The 22,069-nt window shown below is 46.4% G+C and overlaps 3 protein-coding genes and 1 long non-coding RNA gene across 6 annotated transcripts; 3 read left to right on the top strand and 1 right to left on the bottom strand.

Annotated features, from left to right (window-relative positions):
• Nucleotides 1–260: 260 nt before the first annotated feature.
• Nucleotides 261–7,052, top strand: LOC108093763. 3 transcript variants are annotated; one of them, XM_017194032.2, is made up of 4 exons: nt 261–412; nt 1,977–2,277; nt 4,394–4,696; nt 5,273–7,052. In XM_017194032.2, exons 2-4 carry the CDS (start codon nt 2,226–2,228, stop codon nt 6,862–6,864), a joined length of 1,947 nt encoding a protein of 648 aa, XP_017049521.1. In that variant the 5' UTR covers nt 261–412; nt 1,977–2,225; the 3' UTR covers nt 6,865–7,052. The 3 variants fall into 3 exon arrangements, with proteins under 3 accessions (XP_017049521.1, XP_017049523.1, XP_017049522.1); XM_017194034.2 differs by having other exon boundaries at nt 265–361; XM_017194033.2 differs by lacking the exon at nt 261–412 and having other exon boundaries at nt 1,388–2,277.
• LOC108093762 (vacuolar protein sorting-associated protein 13) lies at nt 6,997–21,193 on the bottom strand. The gene is made up of 30 exons (XM_017194031.1): nt 21,074–21,193; nt 20,616–20,826; nt 18,824–18,910; nt 18,563–18,760; nt 18,150–18,506; nt 17,867–18,088; nt 17,669–17,805; nt 17,379–17,610; nt 15,802–17,320; nt 15,112–15,742; nt 14,901–15,056; nt 14,492–14,834; nt 14,288–14,433; nt 13,985–14,231; nt 13,655–13,927; nt 13,381–13,593; nt 13,209–13,321; nt 12,558–13,151; nt 11,883–12,443; nt 11,668–11,826; nt 10,999–11,607; nt 10,812–10,939; nt 9,895–10,737; nt 9,462–9,834; nt 8,585–9,406; nt 8,423–8,523; nt 8,215–8,353; nt 7,871–8,154; nt 7,534–7,672; nt 6,997–7,473 (listed from the first exon to the last, which is right to left on the bottom strand). The coding sequence occupies exons 2-30, from the start codon at nt 20,713–20,715 to the stop codon at nt 7,231–7,233; spliced, it is 9,969 nt and encodes a 3,322-aa protein (XP_017049520.1). The 5' UTR covers nt 20,716–20,826; nt 21,074–21,193; the 3' UTR covers nt 6,997–7,230.
• On the top strand, nt 19,988–20,696 carry LOC108093768. The gene is made up of 3 exons (XR_001771517.2): nt 19,988–20,192; nt 20,243–20,349; nt 20,430–20,696. It is a non-coding gene; the product is annotated as an uncharacterized LOC108093768 (long non-coding RNA).
• Nucleotides 21,194–21,199: 6 nt separating the features above from the next.
• LOC108093767 (LDLR chaperone boca) lies at nt 21,200–22,055 on the top strand. The gene is made up of 2 exons (XM_017194036.2): nt 21,200–21,433; nt 21,564–22,055. Exons 1-2 carry the CDS (start codon nt 21,284–21,286, stop codon nt 21,954–21,956), a joined length of 543 nt encoding a protein of 180 aa, XP_017049525.1. The 5' UTR covers nt 21,200–21,283; the 3' UTR covers nt 21,957–22,055.
• Nucleotides 22,056–22,069: the final 14 nt, after the last annotated feature.

Consider the following 22,069-nt stretch of genomic DNA (forward strand, 5'->3'; position numbering starts at 1 on the left):
TAGTATAACATAGCATTAAAAATAATATTAAAAGTACGTTATTTATATAACGTACTTAATTCTTATAACGTATATAATTCTTTTGTTGTGCACTTTAACATTTTTGGTTAAAAAATAAAACTTAAAATCAACTTTTGATTCAAGTTTACAGCGATATTTTGCGCAGTGCAGAGAGAGCCGCAGCCGAGGGTTCTTCGTCAGCGATCGGGCGACCATCGGCGGGCATCCCAGAGCTGAAGCCCCCAGAGAGGCCCCAATTCAGTCAGTTAAGCTCGAGTGATTCATGGTGGCGGACCAGCCAGAAAGTCGCGCTCGCTTCTTGGCTCCCGCGATGAAAACTTCGCCCGCGAGCGAAAAAAAGGTGTCAACGTTGTCAGAACGCATTGGAAAACCGGATGCAAAATCAAACTCTGTGCGTGGATGCATTTCGTAATTCTTTAATTGGGGGGCGCTCAGTACCGGCAGGAAGTCGGCCCGTCGAAAATGACCGGAAGTGCGGAAGGAGCGCGGGGAAGGCGGTGGGGTGTCAGACACGCCTGCGCACAGGTTTCCACCAAGTTTCGTGGCCGGAAAAGTCTCGCACAGCCAAGCCAGCTGGCAAACACTTTGTTTGGCTTTTCCGCGGAACGAAACTGGCCGTCGAGAATTTGCCGTTCGTTTATCAATTGCAAACAAAGGTGTCGGTGTCGGGTTGCAAATGTTCTGAATCAATAAATATTTTCAACGGCTGGCACAAAGGAAGCAAATAGTCCGGCCGTCCAGTGCAAATTAAATTACATTTCTGCTTTATGGCCACAATAAAAAATCAAGAACCGAAAAGTAAAAGCAGACTTTAGACACGTACTTGCACAAGGTGTATAGAGTATAGCTTAAAGAAATGGTCAGCAATTTGCTTATGTAGTTGGGCTCCCAAACTATAGTAAAAAATCTTAGATATATACGATACACAATTTACAGAGACTATCTTTTAGTATGTTAGGTTAATAATAGAATTAAATGTTTGAAAAGTGGAAGGAGTGCAAATGTTTTACTTCTTAGAACAAATATTATTTTACATTAATTGAAACAAATTAAGAAAATATTGTGCATTGAAAAAATAATGTCAACAGCCTTTAAAGTCATGTAGATACTTGGATTTTAAAAACTATTCGATGCCTGTCCAGCAGACATATTTTTGGATAACAAAAATTCGACAGTATTTGCATTTTTCTGGGCAGACGTCGCTTCTTTGTGGCGACACGCGTCGCCTTTCAGATGAGTCACAATTAAAAGGCTTGGCCCCAAACAAGGGGCCCAATCGGAGGCACAGGTCCCGAGGTCCGAGCTCCTCTGCGTGTGGGCACCCCGGGTTCGTATTCGATTCTTGGCCGCAAAACAGTGGAAACCGCAAATGACAGACACGACGGAAAAGTGAAAAACAAAATTTAAACAAAAACGGAGACACCCAGACAAGTGCGGCACGAAGAGGGATTTCGTAATGGCGTTTAATGGCAGGCACACACAGTCAACGGGCAACAGTTTCCCCACCAACGAATCTAGATACTTTACCCGCCAGATACCCGTACATAACGTCATCAGTTGATTTTCCATGAGGCGCCAAACGAAGCGTGCAACCGAAAAAAGCGAAAATAGCAGTATAAACAGTAGACAATAGTGAAAATAAAACGAATAGAGCGAGAACTGCAGGCGCAATAGATAGATTGCATTGTAGTTCGACGCGTACGGATATCTGGCTGGCTATACTCGTACAGTGGTGCTCGATGGTCCGTCTATTAATAGGATATCTTCCCAGCGGGTTCGCAGCGGGGGAGGTGTTTTCTTTACGACGGCCAGCCGATAATCCAGGAACACCTTCAGTAGCACTCCGGTCGTATCGCGCGCTCGACTCCCCAATCGAAGATATTATTGCATCCCATCGGTCTCGGTCTCGGTTGTGCATGTGATCTTATAAAAAATGTGTTATCCACTTTTGACAGCAAACTGTTAATTCCTAACTCGAAACATTGTGTGTGCAGTTGGTGGATATGCCAGATACAGATACAGATACAGATGACTATTCAGATCCAGATCGGAGAGAAGCCACAATAAAGCCCAGGCGAGAAATCAAACGATCGGCAGCACAACAAGCACTCAACGCACATTAACGCAAAACGCTTCAAATTAACACTGAAGCCAAATACTAAATACAAAATACAAAACAGCAAGAATAGCAAAACCTACAAGCCATGGATACAAAGGCCACTACTAAGCGGCCCGAAATCGAACAGTTTTTGTTGGGTAAGTTTATTTTTTTTGTATGCACACAAAGAAACAATCTGAGGTGATAATTCATTTAAATAGCAGTTACAATAAAGTCAGATTATTACCCCATAAAACGGTTTTGGCAACCAAAAATTAGAATTAATTATATTTTTAGATCGGTTGAATATTTTTTTAAGAACTTTTTTTAGAGATGAAAGTGTTGAATTGATCCAAGAAAACGGTTTACTTGTTCTTTTAGCAAGAACATTAATCTTTGCGATAGAAATGATTAGGTATTCAAGTTAGAAATGATTTTCTGACTGTACAGATCGTTTTAAAGTACGTCTTTGTGTGCAGCTGTGAAAAGAAAAGCAAAATTGAAGCCAGTTAGTGTGAGATAGATCAACAGAGACTTTGTTAATTTAGCCGGGGCAACAGTGCGATCAAAAAATTACACACCGACTGGAAACAGAGGAGGAGACGCAAACTCCGACACACGAGCATTAACAATAACCCACTGCCAGAGTATTATTGACTCATTCCGCAGGCGTCCAAGCTTAATACTCTTTTGTTCTGGTTCTGGCTTATGGCCATCAGACTCTTCTGGCCATTTTTTCCGGCCTCCTCTGCTCTGCGTATATTTCGTACATTTTATCGAGACCGATTTGGACTCCTCGTTGGACTGTTGGACCGTTGGAGCGTCGGACTGTTCCCCCGAATCGTTTATACGTCGTTATACATGTGTATATGCACAAGGTAGACAATAAACAGAGGATTGGACATGCCGCAAAACTAAGCCTAAAGCGCTTGTTTTAGCCTCTTTCGCCTCCCCGGCCGTCTTCTTTAGTCAGTTTAATTTTCTCAGGTTTCGGTTCACTGGCTCTGGCAAGATGAAGGGCATAGGAAGCATATCAAACCCTCCTCCGATGACTGTTGCCTTAATTTATCTTTGCTTGAGTAAATCGCAGCTGAAGTGGCCCCTTTGTTGATGATTTATAAATATTGAGAAAATACGTAAGTCGCTGGGGAGCTTCCATTAATTCTGGTTAAGCCAATGTTTATCAATTGCTTTTCCTGCAGCTGCTCTTTAAGACAAAACACAAGCGTACATTCCAACAAAATTAATTTTATAATCAGTATTTATGCATTTTTGTATTTTTCAACTTCATATCTTAAGCAGCAGTTTATTTCTGAGTATTTCGGTAATGAACAATATAAAAATCCATTCATCTTTATTTTAAATTGTAGGTTAGACTTGTCGTAAAGTTTTTGCCTAAATTAACCGGCGAGAGAAAATATCTTTTTAATGCAGTTTATTTATTCAGTCATGAAAGTCCTAAACGTAAAAGGTTAACTAAACTAAAAAAATTTAACTTTTATTGAAGCAAACAAAATAAGGTGGAAAAAAAATAATTAATCGAAGTAAATGATCACACAAGAAATGTACTAAAAAGATTCGCATTCTTGTTTATGCTTTTTAACTACTTCAACCCAATTTACCACTGAGTGGATTTTTAAGGGCATTTCAAGTTCGGGTTTTGCGAGCACGACTTTCGGGTATTTTGCTTATTGCCATATTCGGACGTATTACGTTTAAAGATCAGCTCTCCAGAGGTTTGCGTGCTCAAATTTTAACAAGATTTCTTGCAAATTTAAGTCTTTTCTGTTTTTCTTTCTTTACCGTTAAATAATTTATACTTGTGGATGTGGGCACTTCTGCTTAGAGGATGGGGGCCCAGAGTCGCAGACCGCAAAGTTAACTTTCTTGTCCAGTGAAATTATTTTTAATTGCCGCGGTCAATTCGCAGTTGACTCTTGAGCGAGAGCTTTATGAGGTCACTTGTGTGTATGTGGTTGGTCGGTCGGTCGGTCGCTCTTTATACTGGGAACCGGAGTACTTAACTTACCGCCCAGTGAGTCACTGCTGCAGAAACTAAAGAAGACAACACCCCACCACACCACTCGACTGGCCCACTAATTGCCCCTCATGGAACCTCATGGAACCTACACTCTTGCTCAACTGCCGCGCCATTAGGGCCAATGATGCGTTTAAAAATTAATAGCTAATGGGGCCGCCGCCTTATTTAGCCAGCTGAAAAACTAAAAGCGGACATTAGAACTTACGATCCTCTCCTTCCCGGTTCCACTGCAGATGTCCGCGCCCATTTCCGAGCCTCGCTGGAGACCTCGGAGTACGAGAACGCCTCGAACCTCTTCCACATGACTGCCGCCGAGCAGACCGCCGAACTTCTGGCCCGCTGCGAGATTCTGTTGGCTTCATCTGCATCTGCTTCTGCATCTGCATCTGGATCTGGATCGGGATGCGCAGACGAGCAGACGGCAGTCAGCCACCGAACCAGCCTGGCCGACTGTGTCGACAGCAAGGTGGGCGCGGAGACCGGTCCCAGCGGCTATCTGGAGATGCTCGCCTCGCCGTCCTCCTCGAAAAACTCGCGTAAGTGCTCCAGGGGAGATTATATGTATATTCAGGCAAACCTTTATAACTCAACGTTTAAAATTCTATCATTAGCCGGTGTCACTAACCCACTATTAAAATATTGATATCAAAAAAGAGCAGGGAAAACACCTATAACAATTTGAATATTGTTTAAAATAAAATTATTGATCTCTTCAAAAATGTTAATCCAATCTCAATCTCGACTAAATAACAAATACACAAATATAGTTTTTATATTGGAATTCAAATGTATACACAAAAAAATAATATATAGTACATCGATAAAAGAAAAAAACTTTAGAATGATCAATTTAGTATTGAAATCAAATTCCAACATCCTAATATTTTCTTAGGACTTTTTAACTGTTTTAAACAAAAATTTTATAAAAATTTGACTTGAATAATTAGTTGCTGACAAATGTGGATAGTAAATGTACGAAAACGTCTGGAGTTATTAAAGTTTTTATTTATGAAAAAAAGTCAAAGAGACACACGGCCTGAAACTTGTTATGGCTTTTCTTAGCATGACTGTTCTTGATGTCTACAACTCTCACTAATTACTCCTAATTGCAGTGTCGGCCTCGCGGGAATACATTGATCTGGGCAGCAGCGGGTCCCTGGACCGTTGCTCCGCCAGCCAACCGGTTGCGGGATCGGCGGACAAGGAGCCACACCAGCAGCTTTACGAGATCTGCCAGGGCCAGGGCCAGGGAACTGGAACGGGAACGGGTGGGGACGAGGACGAGGCCCAGCAGGCGATCACCTTTACCCACGAGGTGATCATCGACTGTCCCTACGCGGACTTGCCCGCTGGCCACCTGTCCCTGCAGAGGTCCACCAAGTACGGACAGCTGCAGCGGATCGTTCCGAAGCGGCTGTTCTTTGACCAAACCCGCAAGTGCTACTGCGGCATCCTCAACGACTGGATGCTGTGCTACGCGGACGGACCGACTGCCTGCCGGCCCAGCAGCACCCTCTACCTGAAGAGCTCCTCCATCGAGATCGAGCACTTCGGGGAGGGCAAGCGGCGCGACATCTGCTTCCAGATCACCACCGACGACCCCAACAAGAAGTTCGTGTACCAGGCCAACAACGAAGTCGATGCCAAAGAGTGGATTCACGCCATCGAGGCGGCTATCCGCGGAGATGCCGGTGCTCACCCGCCGCTGAAGAGCCCACCGCCTCGCAAACTGCCCACGCCTCCGGTCCAGAAGAAATCCAACTACACCGCAGCGGATATCATCTACGAGGAGCCCTCGCCCATTTACGGCCTCATCGACTCGTCGGCCATGGTGCTGCCGAAGCTGCCGGAGAAGAACAACAGTCCCAATTCTTTGGCCCGACGCTTCGAGTACGATGTGCCCAAGTGTCCGGCTCAGCCGCTCCAGGAAGTGGTCTCGCCTGGAGTTGTCTCCTCTGGCGGCGAGGTTGAGTCCCTGGGGCTGCTTCACGAGGTGGAGATCAAGGCGCAGCCGCAGCCGCAGCTTTCCAGCCTGCACGGCAACCTGTCCCTCGATTTCCAGGCCAAGGTGAAGACCGTGCACAGCGAACTCTCCACCCAGCTGTCGGCGGGCGGCCCCAGTCCGGACCGCCTGAAGAAAGCCGTGAAGAAGAGCTACGCGAATGGCGGCGAGCCGGAAATGCTTTCGCCGCTGACCAGTCCCGTTCAAACGCACAGCAAGGAGCAGAAGAAGCAGCGCAAGTCGCCGACCTCGCCGCAATCGAGTCCGGCCAGCAAGGACTGTGACAAGCTGGCCCGGAACTGGTTCCTCAGTCGCCTCAACAAGAGCACCGGCCTGAAGACGACCAGCACGGGCAGTGGATCGCCGAGCAACGGCAAGTGCAAGCAGAGCGAGAAGGAGAACCTGCTGACGGATGCGGAACTGGGCGAGGGCTACGACGCGAGCCCGGGCGATCGGGACCCGGGACTGCCGGGCAGCCAGCCCACGTCGCCGTGCCTAAAGGCGGAGGCCAAGAGCAAGGTGAACATGATCATCAACCAGTTCGAGAGCAGCGGCCACCTGTCCACGATGTTCAGCGTGGAGGCGCTGGCCGCCAACGCACTTGCCTCGCTGACTTCCTTCTGCGAAAGCGACGGCTGCAACAACTACGAGCCGATCATGCCCCTCGCCACGACGCCCAGCAGCTTCCTGAAGAAGGTGTAGGCTGCCTGCCGCACATCCGTCGACTGACAACCGTCATCCACTATTCAACATCCGACAGCCTGGAGAGCCCGTTCGTCTCTGTATTGTAGATTTAATCCTTAGGCTAGTGAAAACCACTCTCCGGGTGTCACATAAACTTTGACATAAAATTTTAATATCAAAACAGAATGGTTGTTAACATCGTAAAAGTACGACACGTGAGTGTGAGTTTTCCAATTGGGAGCATGGTGCAGGTGCATGGTGCATGGTGTCTGGTGCCTGGACAGACAGAATCTTCATGATCGAGGTAGATTTCCATGTCGTTGCTGGTGCAGTGGGGATGTGCTCGGATTATAATACAGCTGGGAAATAAATTCAGGTCTCTTGCTAGTGGTATGACGGGTAGCTGAGGGTTGTCCGTTTCGGATTGGGATCCGCGCGCTGAGATTCAATTATGTCCAACAGGGCGGTACGTTTGCGCTCGTCCTTCAGAATGACCACCTTTCGGTTCGACTCCTTGCTGCTGAATAGACCCAATACCTTCTTGCCATCCGATTTGACAGTGAACTGGACTCCGAGAGATGTGCCAGACACGTCGCTGATCTCAATCCAAAGGTACGACCAGAGGGACTGCGTTTGGAAGAATCATGCATAAATAGTCATGACTAACAGAATGTGTGTTAAATTTACCGTCCAGATGCCAAACATCTCGTTGCGTTGGACGTACATCACGCGGTAGTTGGTTATTACCAGGTACTCGGACTTCTGGATGATCTCCTCACAGTGGATAAAATTGTCCGTGGTGGCAAACTTACCCTTGTCCGTTTCCCTGATGAAAGAGCGATAGGTGTAACATTAGATTTTATGCACTGTTTTAATTATGATTTGCGGGTTTGGGATTAATTAAAATAATCCAAATAATAAATATCACAGAGCCCAAAGAATTGTCCAAGTGTTTCGTGGCAATGTGTTTGATTCATAAATCAGGGAAAATTTAAAAGTTTTGGACCCCACTGTAGTAACTTACTTCATTATCTTGTTGCCTGTTGCCTCCATTAGACAGTAGGGCCTCAGCACGAAGTCATAATGCTGGAAACGCGGCGGTCGCATGCGCTTCACATCCTCGCTCGCGTCCGCCGCTCGTTTCACAGCCTCGAAGCTGCCGCTGGCGAAGTCAACCACACCAGCGGTGGGGCGAGCCACCAGACCGATTGCACCCTTGCCCAGGCCCTTAAAGAAGCCCTCGACTCCGTTGTCGCGAGCCCCAGACACTGGTTTGGTTACAACGCCAGTGACGCCGTCCACAAAGCCCTACATGAATGAAAAGAAATTAGGATATGCTTAATAAAATACAATTGGGAAAGCTCCTACCATCACCAAGCCCTTGCTGCTACGGGCTAAGCCTTCGTGGAAGTTCTTCGGCTTGTTGTGAATTCCCTGTCGCCTTTTCTTTTGATAGTCCTCGTCAAAGGTGAGTGCAGCCAAGCCCTTGCCCATGGCACCAGTGATTCTGTTGGTTGTAAAGGAAATGGTGAGCTAGAAAATCAATTCAATCATTTTTAGTAAAGGTGCAACTCACTTGGACATAGCGCCTGCAGCTCCACCAACCGTGTGGCCAAATAGTGACTTCACGCCCAGTACCAAACCTTCGGCAAACTCACCCGGTCCTTGGATAGCGCCCTTAAAAATACATAATTCAATTTACAGGCCATTCATTAAATGCAATGGAATTAATTTTCACCTGGAACGGTTCGTAGAACAAGTCTTGGACTCCCGTTTTTAATCCTACCACCAGGCCGTAAGGATTTCCCAACACATCCAAGCCAAGGACGAGGACATAAAGCTGTTTCAACGCCTGGCCGGTGTAGTGCGAGGTGATTTCGTTGATCAGCTGCTGCTGGGTGAAGAATTGATATTCGCGTTCGAAAAAGGCCAGTCGGAAGACGACGTCGTTAACGTCTGTTAGAGTCACGCCCACGCCCTGCACCAAGGAGCCCAGAAAACCGGGCAGCGCCTTTGTGTCCGTGCCAGCCATCGAGAAGCTGACATGGATCTTAAGCGGGCCCAGATGCAGATTGTCGTAGAAGCTCTTCTGCTCCTCCAACGAGTGCTCTTCGAAGAAGGCGGAGAGTGGCATCTCAATGGATTCCACGTCCTGGCGGAATTGCTTGGCCGCTGTCTCGTCGGACGTCTCCTTGGCAAACATGTCTGCGATGGCCGTGAGGAAGAGCAAGTCGACCTTGAACAGGAACTCTTGGATCAGGATCTTTGCGTACTTGAACTGCCGCACCGTCGAATTGGGCATGATGCGCTGCACCATGCTACATTCGATGAACGGCTTGAGGGTGACGGTATTCGCCACGCTCTTCGGCGGTGGGATTGGCGCCAAGACCACTGGGAATATTGGATCCATAAACTGGTTGTCGACCTGGATGCGGTTGATCTTCACATGCAACTGGTTCTGGAATGGCGAAGAATTGCGCGTCACCGAAATCGCAGGGTAGAAGCTGCGTTGTAAGTTTCGCTCCACCGTCTTCTTGAGGATCATTCGGTCAAAATCGATCTGAAAGGTAACGATTTAGTCTCCGGGCATCAATACTGATTCGTTGGGTAGTTACCGGGAACTTGTTGTCAAGCTTGTAAGTCTGCACATCGTTTACACTCTTGTGCACCAGGTATTTCTGGTACTCGCTCTCAATAAGCGCGTTGTCGTGAATGGTGAACTCCTTGAAGCGCTTCTTGCTCAACTTCTTTGACTCCCATATGATTCCGGAGCTTGTGATGCCCAGGTACAGAATGTCGAGGCCCGTTTCATTATTAATCACTGACAGACCGATGCCGTGAATGCGCAGATCGATGCTCTGGGTGATGGACTGCAGCGAAGATGTGGTTTCGGTTCGATTCGCAACAGATTGGTCTTCGGTAAAAAGCAGCACTCGTTGCAGGCCGTCCAGGAAGGATACCCACAGAACTTTAGTGCCATCCTGCATGCTAAAGGTACAAACGGGTTACTAGACTGAAATAAAACCTAAAGGATTTCGAGTGACTTACACCACCTCTCCAATGTCGTCGCGTTTAAGATCCGTCTCCTGCTTGTTGGCGCCAAAAACGAGCATTTTGGGACCTGTTGGGTCATCCCAGGCATACATTATAGTGCTCTTGGCATTCAGGATATTCTCGTTCTTTGTCCCCTTCTCGTAGTAGACAACCTGCATGCCAGTGTGGTTGATCAGAAGGCCGGGAGCATCGGCTGGCTTGTAGTCCGTAAACGTGATGTAGACGCCGCCCTCCGTCGTCTGAACGTCCACGTTGATGCCGCCGTACTTGCTGTTCTCTAGCTTCAGAAGCGTGCAGATCACCTCGGTGAAATCAAAGGCCGGCGTCACCTTGCCCTCCACGCGCACCACCAGATTGTTCTTGGAATCGTTTCTCGGCCAGAGGGGCTCGAACTGATGCGGCTCTAGATGAATCCAGGGGTCAGCCGGGCGGCTCTGCTCCTGCAGCTCGATGTCGAAGTGACACTTGTTGCACATAATGTAGAAGGGGATTAAGGTGATCTGCTTCGTCAGCGAGTTCTGAGTCAAGTGGTTGTGAACACCGATCGGATACTTCTGGTTGTTCGCATCGCAGGACACCTCGCCGATCGATCCGGCCACGTCCAGCGGGATCTTCTCACTCCAGCTGCCATTGTCGACGCGGATGGACGCCTTTTTCTTATCAAAGAAGAGCTTGTCGCGGAACGTGAACAATATGGGTCCCGAATATTCGGGAGGGTGGTACAGTACTTCTACGGAGGTCGCTTCAGCTTTGTAGGTGAGCATCAGCCCCGTCTTGTTTATCATCCAGAAGGGGCTGTAGAGGGTGAGCATTAGGCTGCCATGCCGGTTCTCCGACCTGAAAAATAAGAAAGTGCGTATTATTATTAATTAAAAAGGATTTTGTTTGTAATTGGTTTTATGGCTGCTCACTTCACATAGAGATCCATGTCCACCTGCATTTCAGAGTCGTATGATGAGAACGTCCAGGTGACGACATCTTCGCTGAAATCCCAGACCTCGGTGGCACAGGACCAGTCCTTTTCCAGGTATTGAACCAACTAAACAAGAGAAGGTTTCTAAGTTGGAATTCACCTTCTATCAATTGAGATTCACTCACCCGAACAACCAGAAAGCTCTTCGATTCCTTGTTCTTTCCGGCCAATCGAACAGTGGGCAGATGAAGCACATCGCCTGAGTTGACCTCCTTTTCGCCATAGTCGAGGAAGTCTTCTTTGTTGAAACCCCTGTCCACTACCCGCTGCGACGATTGGGCATCCAATCCATCCTCCTTGCGGACCGAGCACCCAGCCACCGACACTTTGATATTGATGGGCAGGGAGTTGCGCAGATAGAGTGGCGGGCGCAGGTGAATTGTGTAAGTGGCGCTCAGCAGCGTGTACTTGGAGGTGTTCTCAAAGTAGACCTCCGTCTTCTTTCGCCGGGCGTTGATGAAGAGCGGCTCAAATGTCTTGGTTGGGCCGCAATGCAGCTGGTGCGAGTAGTTAAGGTCCGAGGGGCTGGCAGCCCACGAAATGCCTTGGACTGAGGTTCTGTAGCCGCGCATCGAGAAGTGAAGCTCCTTGGGTTCCGCGTAGATGGCGTGCAGTGGCACATGGAAAACCTCGCCAGCACGAACACGTCCCACGAAAATATCCTCAAAACTCTGTGCCGTGGGCATGGTGTTGCGTCGATAAATGTTTATACTATTCGTAAAATGATTATGAACCTGAAAAGGTTGGAAGACGATGAAGAATATTTTCATCAACCGCGCATTTTTTATACTTACGCTAACAACTCCGTGAATATTGAGCTTAGTGGTGCCATACTCCTGCTTTACTTCGGAAATTATGCCCCACGGCTGATTAGAAGTGCTGCGCATTAGATTAAAGTATCGGGTATCCGATTTTGACACTGGAAGTGCAATCTCCTTGTCAATGTCGCCAATCTGCCAAATAAAGAGTTTAGATAGTCCGATTTAACGTGGCTAGTTTGTGCTCTTACCGTCACATAGAGAGTGTAGTCCTCGGAATCCTCATCGGACAAGGTGCTCAAGTCCTTGGTCTGCAAATACGCTCTTCCGCCCGACGAAATCGTGCAGGTTTTTATTTCGTTGGGGTCGACCTGCCCTGCGTTGGCAGACAAAACTAGGGTGCTACTTAGACCTGACGGCGTGGCACCGCGGTGCACTTCGTGCAGTGTAAAGATGCCCTTGCACAAGTTCAAGTTAACGTCGAAGCCCGTATCATTCTCTACCACGTAAGGAGCCACAATCTCTGGCTTGGTCAGACCCTTCTGGTCGATGGCTTGCGAGAAGGCCTCAGCCAGTTCACTTAGCAGACCCAGGCACGTCTTGCTCAAGGTTATCTCTAGAGTCTCCGCCGAGTTGATCTTCATGTGCATGGCCTGCTGCTCACCAGCGTCCTCCGCTTCGTTCTGCACCTTCTCCATGCCCATTTCGAACTTCAGCTCCCATGGCGTGTACTCGTGGACACCGTTGCGGCCAACCACTTCGTTCAGCTCAATTATGGGCTCCCATTCGGCAAGTGCTTGGTTGTAGTAGTTCTACATTGAAAAACGGTAAGAAGAAATGGCCAGTTGAATAGTACTTTAGTTATATAGTATAATCCATAGGATTTTTCTCGTTGTAACATCCTAAAAAACATTTAACTAACTTACCATATTTAGTGTTAACGAGCCCTGGGCGGTGAGATTACGGCTCCAGTTGTTGAACACAGCCGTGATGCGCGTGTCCAGTGAGATGAGTGGCTTCGTGTAGTAGCCAACGCCGGACTCGATCACGAGCGTGATGCTGGGAATCTCTATTACGCATTTCTCCGTTTTTTGCTTTAAACTGTCGCTACTAATGTTCTCCATTTCCAGGGCTTCGACGGCCTTCTCCGGTCTAGTGAACCAGTAGGTGCGGTTATGGAAATGTCGTGGATGCCACAGATTTGAATAGTTGCGCGACTCCTCTGCAATGACGGCCTGTGCCGTGGTCCCGCTGGTGACGCTGACCATCGCCTTGTTCAGCAGCTCAATGGTGGCCGGAGAAACGTTGATGATAATGTCGCTCAGCTTTAGGCTGATGTGCATGCCCTCTTCTTCGGGCGTGGAGCCCTGCAGACTAATAACGCATGGATGTAGAATGTAGTGACGAGTCATCTCTCGTCGCTCAGGAAGGAAAGCGCACATGTACATTTTCAGGGCATCGATCTGCCCGTTTATTATCTGCTTGTCATTTATGCTGCGGTAATTCAGATGAGCTTGTGCCTGGAAAATTTTCAAAATCTCTTAGCCACAATAAAATACAGTATAAAACAAACTCACGTTGAAAATAATACAGCTAGTGTTCAGATCTTCCAAGTTCTCCACCAATATTATGTCTGGTTCATCGATGTGCAGTATGAGGTTCATCTTTCGGTTTGGTGCCGCAATAGGACCTGGATGAACAAATAATGTTATGAGGGTATCTGTAAACATATTTTCTTTTTATACGAACTGGTTGATTCCATAGGAACAAGTTCGCTGGCGGCAAGCTTAGCGGAGGAGCGAAGCGTTGCCCTGGCGTCCTGCGCCGTTTCCGCAACCAAGGATGGTTTAACAATTGAATTTTCAGGCGAGGTCTCATCCGGTGGAAGAGCAAGGAACTTTGACAATCTTAGCAGAAAGTCGATGCAGACGATCAGGTCGAAGCCACGGACTCGGACCTCAGCTGCAATAGAGTATATAAAAGTAAGAAGCCAGGACCTCTAAAAGTTAAAGAGCGCACCCACCAAATGTGTCGTCCTCCTTTATTATGGCAGTCACATCTACCATGAAGTTGCGTTCGTTATAGCAAGCATCGATGATCTCGTCCGCCTCCAACTTTGGCTGAACCCAATCCTTGCGGCTAAGGTACTGACGGATCTGGCTGTTAGAATTCTTACGCATATCGTCCATTTGGATATTGCAGAGAACCACCGAGGTGCTCAGAGTGCCATTGTCCAGCTTTGTGCCCTTAATGGATAGGAAATATATCCCAAACCGAGCGAGTCCGGCGTCTTCAGCTAAAAGCATAATATTTGAGCTAATAAGTAAGGCTTCGAATTCCCTCAGCTACTCACCCTCCATCAGATTTATTATCACACCGTCAAACTGAAAGTTAAACTTGATCGCTTCGTGAATCTTCTCTCGTTTTGGAGTAGCTTCGATGTGCTTCGGCGTGCGCTCAACACGGGATGAACGTCTTTCGAAACGGTACTTTGGTTCTGGTGTTGCCTCCTCGCTTGGAGGAAACTCATCCAAGCCCTCGTTTAAATTTCGATTAAGAATCAACATTACCAAAGCATAGTCGTCCGCGAAGAGAGTGAGCTACAATTTAAGTGAGAGTTTTAGCTTTTGCTGAAATTGATTTGCACAGAACTTACTTCAATTGACTTTAGACGACCAGAAAGATTTAGTTCGGGCACATCCCTGTACCAGGTGTACGACAAATTACGGGTAACCAATAAAGTGCAACTCATTGGATTCATCATATTGAATTTCGAAAAATAGCCCACAGCAGCATCCAATTCTGGGGAGAGACAGCATTCGTGTACGAGTATGAAAACAATAACAACCGCTGATCTTACCATCCGCAGTCGACTCGTTGCCATCTAGCAAGACTACTTTGGAAATCTTCACATCGCAAATGTGCAGCTTAATCTCGTCTATAACAGCGAGGCGTTCCTCATTGGGTACCGCGACCTCAACAGTGTTGTTCGTCAACTCCAGCAGACCCAGATCAAGTGACAGGGCATTCGAGTCGTTTGAGCCAATTGGCACAATGATAATGGGCGCCTTAATGCGGACATTCAGCTTCATGCGCGTGGCCGTTTCGTAGGCATCCATTGCCTTCTGGCGAGCGGATTCTGCAGCCGCCTGGCTTGCCTGTGAAATGGTCGCCTGGGCCTCTGAAAAGTTGTTCAGGAAGTTCTGAAATAAGATAATGTGCATTAAGACAATGTGATATTAACGTTGTTCAGTTTAATTAGTTCTTACCATTACGCCTGAGACAAACCAATTTAGGAAGATGATCTTCATGCAGCCAATGTCCACGGTGATTTTCATGTCATCAGAATTGTAGTCGAGAGTCTCCTCTTTGTTGTACAGCACCACCTGGCAGTTGAACGCGTCCTGGCCGACAATACTCAAGATCTAGACAGAACTGTTAAATTAGTTTTCGATTCCTTTTAGGGACATAGCTCCTTACATTTTTGTGAATAGTGTAGGGATTCAGGTCCAACACCTGGATGTCCTTCAGGCCAATATTTACTTCCGTGTAGGAAGACTTAATTATGAGACTGGATACGAATTTCTTCAGATTCATCTCGGCCAATGGCCGGCTCCGGCTGGTTAGCAGCAGGCCCACTTCGTCCAGGTTTGCAATTACACGCACCTTCACAGTCTCTACCACGCGATCGCGACGCGTCTTTCTGCGGCGCTTCATTTGATTGGTGGTCATCATTTCTTCAGTATCCTCCAGGATCACATTGAGTTTCTTTTTAAAGCCATCGCCGCCGCCAATAGAGCCCATCCGATCTTTTGGCCGACTGTATGACATTACAACATCAAGATTTCTCTGGAATTTATTCACAACCTCCAAGATTCGTAGTAGGCACTCCTGGTGCAGCACAATCTGAAGCACCTCGAACTTTGCCACAACCAGCTGTTCTGTAGAGTTGTACTTGGTGCTGAATTCCGGCGATGTCTTGTCTGCAATGGTGCACGATACGGTGAACAGATAGTTGGAGCTATCCTCCTTTTTCGGCGTGTGGATGACGTCCAGCACCTCGTTGTCAGCGTCATTGCAGCCATACTGTCGCAGGTTAATGTCCCCAAGCCTGAAAGTTGCAGTCAAGACATAATTCATGAGCAGCTCTAAACGATTCAATGCACTTACTTGACTGTAGCCACAGACTCGTATGTTCGCGAAACAAAATGAGCCTCTAGGCGGCGAATGTCGATAGAGAGAATCTGACGAGGGGGAGTTTGAAGTGGTGGTGGCTCATAAGCCGGTTCCTGAGGCGCAGCCAGCTGCGAGGGAAGGTGTTCTCCTTCCGGCGTGAGAAACTCGATGGATACGTCGGAGGTAGAATCGCTCCGTACACTGGACTGGAACAAGACGAAGTTGATCTCCCCCAGAGAGAAGTTAACATCCAGGTTGGTGTACTGGGTGATCTCGTCTAGAGACGAGGTTTTGATAGACTGGGCAGGCGAAGCCACGGGACCAATTTTTTTGACTTCCTTATTTATGAAGTTAGATATAGACATCGAGCTTCGCGAGTTGGTTAGCGTCAGCCTTCCTTCCTCTTGCTTTTGCTCTGGCAGTGGAATGCTTAAGCCCACCTTGATAGCCAGAAATACGCGGTCCTCTGACACGTTAACCAGGATCGCTGGAAGGTCAATGTCTACCTTAACCTTCGGTAGTCTCGGATCGTTGTCGACCACACAGAGAGCGGCAGTTACTTTCAGGGAGACGGGCCGCAGAACATGCATCTCAGTTGAATTGGCTTCCCTGAGCGCACTTTGCCACGGCTCCCCAGCTTTCACCACTAGCATCTGCACATCGTTCAGCTCGACGGTGAACCTGTCATACGCATTTTCCATCACCGTTTTGAGGATCTCGTCTTTATCCTCGCCCGCCGCGAACAATTTCTCCAGCTTGGTCGACTCCTTTCGCGGTTGGCTGTACACGTGCACCTGGCCCATGCTCAGAACCAGAAGCGATGTGTTCTCCGCCTCGAAGACTCCTTTATGGGGCAGGACCAGTATGTTTGGCATCAGCATGATGTCCGCATCCAGCACCGCCTTCTTGTCGATCATGTACTGCATTCCGGTGGCCGAGCGCTCCTTAAAGTTGGAGATTTTCGTGCTAGCCACATCCTCGAACTTGGAAAGCGTGACATCGCCAGGCGGCTGGAATGCGCTGATCAGAGCGAGGATGGTGGGGGCATCATACATAATCTGCAGTGGTCGCGCCAACACCTTTACGCGCTGGTCGCACAACTTGTCCAATGGATTCGTTTCGAAGAACACGTCCAGCAGGTTAAACTCGTCGGTGATCTTCGACTCAACCAACAAGGGTGTATAGTCTTTGCGTGAAAGTCCCGTGACCTTCAGCTCCTTCATGCCAGCGGTGATGCTAATGGCTTCGGCAGCTGGCCGTTGTGTAATCGAGGCCGTTGCCATCGAAAACTTAAGAAGGACCAGCGAGGGAAGCTGGTGGTAGTCGTGTGATCTTGCAGAACCCGCTTGATCGTCCTTGTACAATCCAACTTCCAGAGCTATTAGTTTAAAGTTCATCTTAATGGCCTCATAGCTACTCGGCAGATCAGTGGGCTTGGCGTTCTCTTGGTAACCAATCGCCTTGTACATCTTTTCCTTTTCCTCTCCAGTCATTGCAGCTTCGAATTTTTCAACTGGAGAAAGAATATTGCTGTAAAACATAGGATCTTAAGAAATGGGAGAATCACTTGCCCAACTTTTGACCGGCGGTTTGATCTTCCTTTTTGGCTCCACCACCCCATCCCCAACCGCTGAACCAGCCCGGCTTTTGTTCTGGCACTGCCTCTCGCTCCTTGGCTATTTCGATATTGACTCTCTGTCTGATTAACAGCAAGTTGAATATGTCCAATTCGGTTTCCAGCAAACGGCAGGTTTCTGTTAGCACGGCTGGGGGTTTCTTGTTTAGGCATTGCTCTTTGTATTTCTGAAAAGGCAAATGTATTTATAACGCGATAATTCTATATTCAAAGTGAAGAAATTACTTGTGCATAAGTGTGGCAGCGCTCTCGATGCGTCTTAATGTGATTCCAAGTCCAGCTCTGTCGAGGTTTCCTAACTTCCTCCTCGAGAATCGATGTGATGGCAAAGTGCCACCATTGCCTTGCGTTACCCTTGTAGGCTTTAAGTGAATAGCAGTTTTTAATAAAGTGAAGGCTGTTATAGAGGCTATCTACACTTACGTAAGTTGTAAGGACGATACTTCCGATAAGGAAGGCCCAGTTGTTGGCGGTTCATAGCATCTCCAAGCTTCATGAGGTTGTCGAACTGCGTGTTAGTCATTCCAACGTTTAGCTTTTCCATCTCCAGGGTGAGATCGATTTTGGGCTTTTCAAAGGGCGGATCATCAAACTCCGGGTTCATGTTCAGCTTCAGTTTGGCATTACAGGAGATGGGTCCCAGCACTGTCATATGAAAGGAGTAAATTAGCAGGAGTTACAATCAGTTTCAGTTACCTAACCATACCATAGTTGTAGTTTTTGGGCTTTAAATCCTTGGTAGCAATATTAGTCTGAAACTGAGTCGATAGTGTGGTCTTATCGTTCGCATACAGATGTCCACCGCAGTTCAAATAGGCGGACAAACAGGAGAGATTCGCTATTTTAAAGACTTGGGACGCCTGTTGGGCCATATATGACTTTTCCCAGAGGTTATTAGTTGTGTAGAGCTCCAGCTCGTGCAAAGAAATGCCGAAAGAAAAGGGACTGCCTGTTGTGGTGGTGTCCTCGTATCGCAGATGAACATTTGTTATTTGCACCTGAAGGTTGTTTATGATCTGAGCCGTCAGCTTTTCGGTGAAGCCGGCGTCGGGCTTGGGATTATCTGTTAAAAAATTGATATAACTTCTTAATCATTAATTTCTGTTCACGTAACCTCACCCTTTTCCAACTCTTTTTTGCGAGCTGCCTCCAGAGCATCCAGCGCCGCCTTCTTGACATCCATCTCATATTTGGCCTCTTTTTCAGCGTTATACTGCACATTATTGTTGGGCGAAACCAGTACGTAAAGATCCTCGATGTTGACCACCACCGGCTGGCTGTATAGATTCTTCCAGGGGATCTTGAGAACCAATTTACCTAAAAATTAAAAACAGGTCCTGTGAGCGGGTTTGATTCAGATGGTGGACACATTTTACTCACCCAGGTAACCGTAGATAAGCTGGACAGGCAGGTCCAACTCATCCAGGGCATTGTCCCGTATCTTGAGGTTCTTCAAGACCACATCGCCTGCCAAACAAAGTTCGAAATTGATTCCATTAGTCTTATCAATTTCAGTAATCAGTCATCAGCAGCAGTAGAAGTAAATGCTCATTGATTAATTGCTGATTTTTTAAGAAGTAAGTGAACAATAACTTTATTATTTGTACCCGAGGTCACCATTTATATTAAGACCTATACAACTGGGATAAGCAACAACCGAGCCAATATATCAATATTGTCTGGCGTTTTGGGCATGCGGCTTTTTCGATTTAAATGTTTGTTATGCTCGGAATGCGAAATGAGCCCCACAAAACGGTGAATTTTTCATTGAATTACGCATGTGGGTCAATAGTTTAACGACCAAGCAACCCCATCAAAGCTTACGCAACTTCCGAGGCAGCGTGTGCTCTACTGATAATAGAATTTCTAACTGCACTGGCATGATACACTTAATTCTACAAGTGGCTTTCAATTACCAACAGTCGATGCAGTGGTATTTATTTTAACTTATTCCGATAGCGGAGCTGTAACAACCTATAATCGTAGATAACAATAATAAGCAGTAAGTGTCATTAACCCTTGTATATTTCGAATTGCGTTTAACTTGTTGATTGGAAAATGAAAACAAAGATGAATCATAAAACACAAAATCAAGATAAGATTAGATAATGCTACAAATTGTTTAACGTGTAATAAGGTTACAAAAAATTATACAATTTTTCGAACATTTACAAAAAGTGTCATAAAGTGAACAATTAACAAATTAACACATTTGTATACTATAAAAACAATTTAGTTACATTGAAAAATTACTTTATTTATATTGAGCTAGGTAAGTGTAATTTTCTTAATAAAAGTAAAATAATTTAATAATATAACGAAATTGTTTATTGTGGACGGTGCTGATTAGGTCACTTTGTTATTTAAATAAAACAACATTTGTTGTACGCCTAATCGTATTTAATTACTTATTCAGTAGCCCATTAAAACTTTTACCTAAGTAAAATATTTAAGATCACGTACTTAATCTCAAAAATTTAACATAAAAAACCTCGCCGAGCCAACATTATGTCACCGAGTTCAAGCTCAGGCTAACAAAAACAGGCTTGTCGTGGTCCGTCACTCCCGACCTGTGTAACAAATCACAAACAAACCCGTTTGTTCGGCTTTTATATATGTTCCATCTCTGAACTTGAAATTTTTGTGGTGATGTCTCGGGGGTTCACACCCTATTTATAAAAAGTCACAGCCTAATGTGGTCTAACAGCGAGAAACATGGAATGCCAACGCATTGTCGGGCTGAAGTAATGTGAGTACTTTTAGATAAAAGACTGAAAAATTGTTTACGTTCTCACACAGACACCAGACCGTCATTTATATATAAGTGATAAATCAGCAGAGAGGGAAAGATGAGAGCTTCAGCAATACACCACAAGATGCAACAGTTGTCCCACCCATCTAAATCCGTACGTTTCTTGGTTTTTTCTCTTCTCTGAAAATTCATGAGAGTTTTAAATTGTTTTCTCATGAGTTTGCCAATATACAGCTCATTTGGAAACGCGAATGCTTGGCTGCGATAGAATTGGGTCACTTATCGTAATTTGCCAAGGATAAGGTCATCTACTTGCGTGCAGATAAAGAGCAATAAACAATGGGACCTCAACAAAAATGATGGATTTGCGTGAGAGCGAAGCATAATTGTGTCATACTTCCCGAGGGATCTGATACTCACCTCCCCAAATGCCGATTTTCAGCTGGTTGCGATCCAAGTTCTCTATGTAGTCGCCGAGAACCTTGTTCAGGACATCCGTTACCACCGCCTCGAAGACCATCGTGTCCTACCAGATGCTCCTATTGATTTTTCTTCGATGATTTTTTGTATTCCAATTGTTTGTGGCCGTGTTTCAAGCACTCTTGCGTTCGTTGTGTGTTCTTATGTTTTTCTAAAATATACGTAAACACAAAACCAAACAGATGGAACGGTGATGGGGATTAAAAACACAATGTGGATGATGTCATCGTACAACGCATTTGAAATGTTTTGACACAATTCGCCTGGCCCATTGTTTTAATAAAAATAAGGGAATTGTGAAACAGGGCAAACTGCGGCTGATATTAATCAGCTTGTGTCACCACTCCATGCACGTGTAAATAAGGCTGGTCTTATCTCCATTAACTGCACCCAATTACCAGCGGCATTTCCACGCATCAACAAAGTATTACTCCCGTACGACGCGTATACGTTGAATGCTCACCCGAAACTAACAGCTGTTTGGTATTCGCCGTCGTATTCGCCACAACTTTGCTAATCAGCTGTGCGTGCAAGCGTTTCCCTGCGAATGGCAATCTGATAGGTGACGTGTTTGGGTTTGTAATCAAAGGGAAATATAAAGAAAAACTATGCAAATACGACTTGTTTTGATGCTTCTTGCTCTGGCGCCGCTTGTCCTGGCTAAGAAGTTCAAGGAAGAGGAAAAACCGGCGTGGGCCAAGAAGGATATTCGCGACTACAGCGAAGCGGACCTGGAGCGTTTGCTGGACCAGTGGGAGGTGAGTGACGAAACTAATCTAAGGCGATTATGCGGGCGACACCGACTTCAAATTTAATCCTTAAAAATCGTATTACTTTTAAGGCGCACAAAAATTCTTTAAAAAACCCTGGATTTTGTCATATTTTTAGGAGGATGAAGAGCCTCTGGAGGCGGATGAGCTGCCCGAGCATCTGCGACCGCAGCCGAAGCTGGATATAACCAATCTGGACAGCAAAAACCCAGAAGAACTGCTAAAGATCTCTAAAAAAGGGCGCACGCTGATGACCTTCGTCACAGTGAGCGGGAACCCGACCAAGGAAGAAAGCGAAACCATCACCAAGCTGTGGCAGACCAGTCTCTGGAACAATCACATCCAGGCGGAGCGCTACATGGTCGACGATAACCGTGCCATTTTCCTCTTCAAAGATGGTACGCAGGCCTGGGAGGCCAAGGATTTCCTCATCGAACAGGAACGCTGTAAGGGTGTTTCCATTGAAAACAAGGAGTACCCTGGAGTACACTACAAAAAGGACGAACTTTAGGTGGTGAAAAGTGTACTAATTCATCAAATCATTCTCAAACATAGTATTTTTAAGCTCAAAGTTGAACAAATTTAAATAAAGTGAATTTATTGAAGAGTACCCCATTTGTTTGG

Source organism: Drosophila ficusphila, unplaced genomic scaffold (assembly GCF_018152265.1).
Source record: "Drosophila ficusphila isolate 14025-0441.05 unplaced genomic scaffold, ASM1815226v1 contig_414, whole genome shotgun sequence".
NCBI classification, from domain to species: Eukaryota; Metazoa; Arthropoda; class Insecta; order Diptera; family Drosophilidae; genus Drosophila; species Drosophila ficusphila.